Here is a 3,168-nt window from a genome sequence, read left to right on the forward strand (position 1 = left end):
CGGAGGGACTTAGGGGATATTTCCTTTTATAATATAGAGTAAGGGATATTTCCTATACCCATGTCCGAACAGACGCGCGTTCAGGTGGGCTGAAATTAAGCGCAAATTTACTTCGGTCTGACGGAGTGCGCATTGGCTAGAAAAAAATCTGGAAAATTTTCAATGCGCACAGGGCCAAATTTGATTATTTTATCATACCGGATGGACGTCGAAAATTGCCGACATGCATCCGACGTCAGCCGTTGGCCGGATGGACGTCATCCTCTCTGTCATGTCGCGTCATTGATCCCGTTCGTCGCTGTCACAATATCATTCGCGGTTCCCCTATTCACGCCCCTGAATCCCGACGCGCATCTACTGGCTGGCGCTCCTCGTAACGCGCGTCTATTGGTTCACTACTGATCTCACTTACTCTGTCCGTTCCAGTCCTTCCCCCGCCCTGAATGACCACATACTGTATGAGACAATCTCATCCGCACGTTCTCTGGAACCACACCGCTCCCCTTCCGTACTCCTATACCCATGGGTTGGACGGATGGGAGGTTAGGCGTCGAAATTGGCATCGCTATTGAAGATTCCTGGGATGGAAGGCCTACTGGCTCCATAAAATATCTGCAAAAATTATATCAAAGCACGGGCCAAAACACTCCGCACGCTCCGTGGCGGATGGAAGTCCCAAATCTCGGACGGAAGGCCTATTCGTCGGATGGAAGGTTTCATCGCTGGTTTCATCCGTGTCGCAGCCCTCGTTATGATCAATCTTGACATGGCACTCACCTGTTGGCTACTTTGAATCCCACTGTTCCTGCCTTTCAGGTTTGAATGCCCTTTTTCCCGCCTTAAACTGTACTCACTGGCTCTCTCTCTTTTGACTGCTGCTTTCCATCTAAGACACCCATCCATTGGCCATTCCCTCTGGAGACACCCATCCATTGGCCATTCTCTCTTGGGACACCCGTCCATTGGCTACAGAATTCGTACAACTATCACCGGCCAGTTGGGAGACTGCGTGTCAAATGTAGAGTGGAATTATGGGAGTTGCGAATGCCAACAGCGGCGGCAAGTCTGGTCGGACCATCACAGATCCACTGACCGGATGCTACCGCTTCAATAGTTTTGTACGAGCGTAGAAACGTGTCTGTTTTTGCGAATGTGGCAGGGATTCTGAATATACTTGTAGGGGAGAGGGCGAGGAGGATGGCTTTGCGAATACCGCCGGCATGCAACACCCGTAATTAGCGGGAAGAGTTGCCCTTGCTCATGCTCATTAATGGCCTGCCGTCCACGTCCATCTCTACAATCCCCACTGCGCCCCTCTCAAGCTGCCCCCGAACGGCACGTTGCTCCGACGTGCATCCGAGCTGCCCCTGCTCTCCAAAATTGATAGCAACAAATCGATGGCGACCTGAAAGCATCCCTGACCTGCATCACGGCGAGCTCGGCGGCGAGCTCCAGCGGGCACGTAGAAATCGGAAAGCAGGCGGCTGTGGCCCGGAGAGCATTCCCCGCTTGCTCCCCGACTGCACGGGGACAACGAGGCAATGGGTGTAGTGCAGAAACGCGCGAGGCGCGACCACCATCCGCATTCAACTGGAGGGTCACGCACGGATAGGCGAATGTGTACAATGAAGCGGACACGCGCGGGAGTTTGAAGTTAAAGCGGTAGGCAAGCGGTGAAGGTGGAACGGCGCGGCTCTGGGAAGGTGTATGCAGAACTGGCCCGTGCTCATACAATCTGCCTCTCACGAGGAACAGTCCCTCGCTCGCCCCCCTCATCCCCCCAACCGAGTGAATCATATGGTAACGAACCGCTCTGCGCCTTAGCGAACCCCTTTCCCCCACCCACACCGTCGTCCATAGCCCCGCTCTTTATAAACAGCCAACCCCGCCGTACTAGCTTTCGTTCCTCTCCCCTCCTCACCCCTCATCCCGACGCTCATCATGTCATCTTGACTCCTTTTTTTTTTTCGTTCTACGATACCACCAACTCTCCAACATGTGACCAACAACCGAATCAAAACACACCGGCGCTTCAGGAGCAGCCGGCCCGAGTCTCGCAGGCTGCTGGGCGTGTACACTACTTCATTAAGGAGGAGCAATGCGCGACAGTGGAGCAGACTGCGTATGGCATAGCGCAGCACCAGCCTCCCGCGCATTGGGAAGCACAGTACCAGCCTCCATATGGTTCCCCGGAAGAGCAATCTCCAGCCTCGGACACTTCATATGAAACTTACGCTGTCAAGGATCACAGCATCCCGGTAGAGTATTTGCCGGTCACCGCGCAGCACCAGGAGCGGGTATATGGGGAGGCAATACAAGAGGAGCTCGCCGCAGCGGTCGGCTGGGAAGCCCAGAACAAATGCGTCCCTTGGCCGGTTGCAGGAGGCTACGCTCCCGATGGCCACATCACTGAAGGCGAGGGTGGAAGCCTACAGGGCAACGAAAATGGAGTATCACATCTATTTGGATCGATGACGTTGCACGCGAATGTGATGAGGACGCAGGAGATGCAGGGTGAGCATGAGGGCACGCTGAGCGATAGATATGAAGACCAAGTGTGTTCACCAGCACTCCCATTGTCGATGAGCACGGAGAGCGACGAAGTGCTGGCGGCAATCGCTTGCGGGATGGAGGGTGCTTCGCACATGACGGATGCGCCATCTCCCCTACCGTCGGCGTCGGAGCCGATGGCAGCGGGGTTGCAGCGGTGTCTACAGAGCATCGCTGGACGAATTGCATCACAGGAACTGATGCTGCACCGCCTGAACGAGGTGCAGTTTCAACTACTCGCCGACGGGAACATTGGAGATGCGGTGTCACAGGCGCGCCGGGAGATTGCGGGGCTGAGGGACTACGGTCGTGATACGATAGAAGTGATGAGGGGGTTTGCTACAGCTCTGCTTAGCGGAAGGGAGTGAGACGTGGGACCAAGGTTGGAGGAAAAGGCTTTAGTTGTTTGTAATGCGTGCTCATCATGTGTTTGTCGTTCAGGAAATTTTTTTTGCGTGTTTCAAAGTGAGCGAAACGGGTGGTGTCGGTAGAGTTTGAACCGAGAGTGCAGATGCGGCCGTCGCCGCGCTACAGTACGAGCGAGATGGAAGGGTTCGACCTGAACAGGTGGCGTTCACGCCACCTGCATAGAGCATCGCGAATGGGACATGGGCAACC

The 3,168-nt window shown here is 55.0% G+C and overlaps 1 protein-coding gene across 1 annotated transcript; it reads left to right on the forward strand.

Annotated features, from left to right (window-relative positions):
* The first annotated feature begins 2,750 nt into the window (after positions 1-2,750).
* CHC_T00000911001 (hypothetical protein) lies at positions 2,751-2,918 on the forward strand. Its single transcript, XM_005711399.1, has one exon. The coding sequence runs from the start codon at positions 2,751-2,753 to the stop codon at positions 2,916-2,918; it is 168 nt and encodes a 55-aa protein (XP_005711456.1).
* The last annotated feature ends 250 nt before the right edge of the window (positions 2,919-3,168 follow it).

Source organism: Chondrus crispus, genomic scaffold (assembly GCF_000350225.1).
Source record: "Chondrus crispus Stackhouse genomic scaffold, scaffold_726, whole genome shotgun sequence".
Taxonomy (NCBI): Eukaryota; Rhodophyta; class Florideophyceae; order Gigartinales; family Gigartinaceae; genus Chondrus; species Chondrus crispus.

Excerpts from the sequence above, each read along its gene's own strand:
- CHC_T00000911001 (XM_005711399.1), top strand. The coding sequence starts at position 2,751 with ATGCTGCACCGCCTGAACGAGGTGCAGTTTCAACTACTCGCCGACGGG.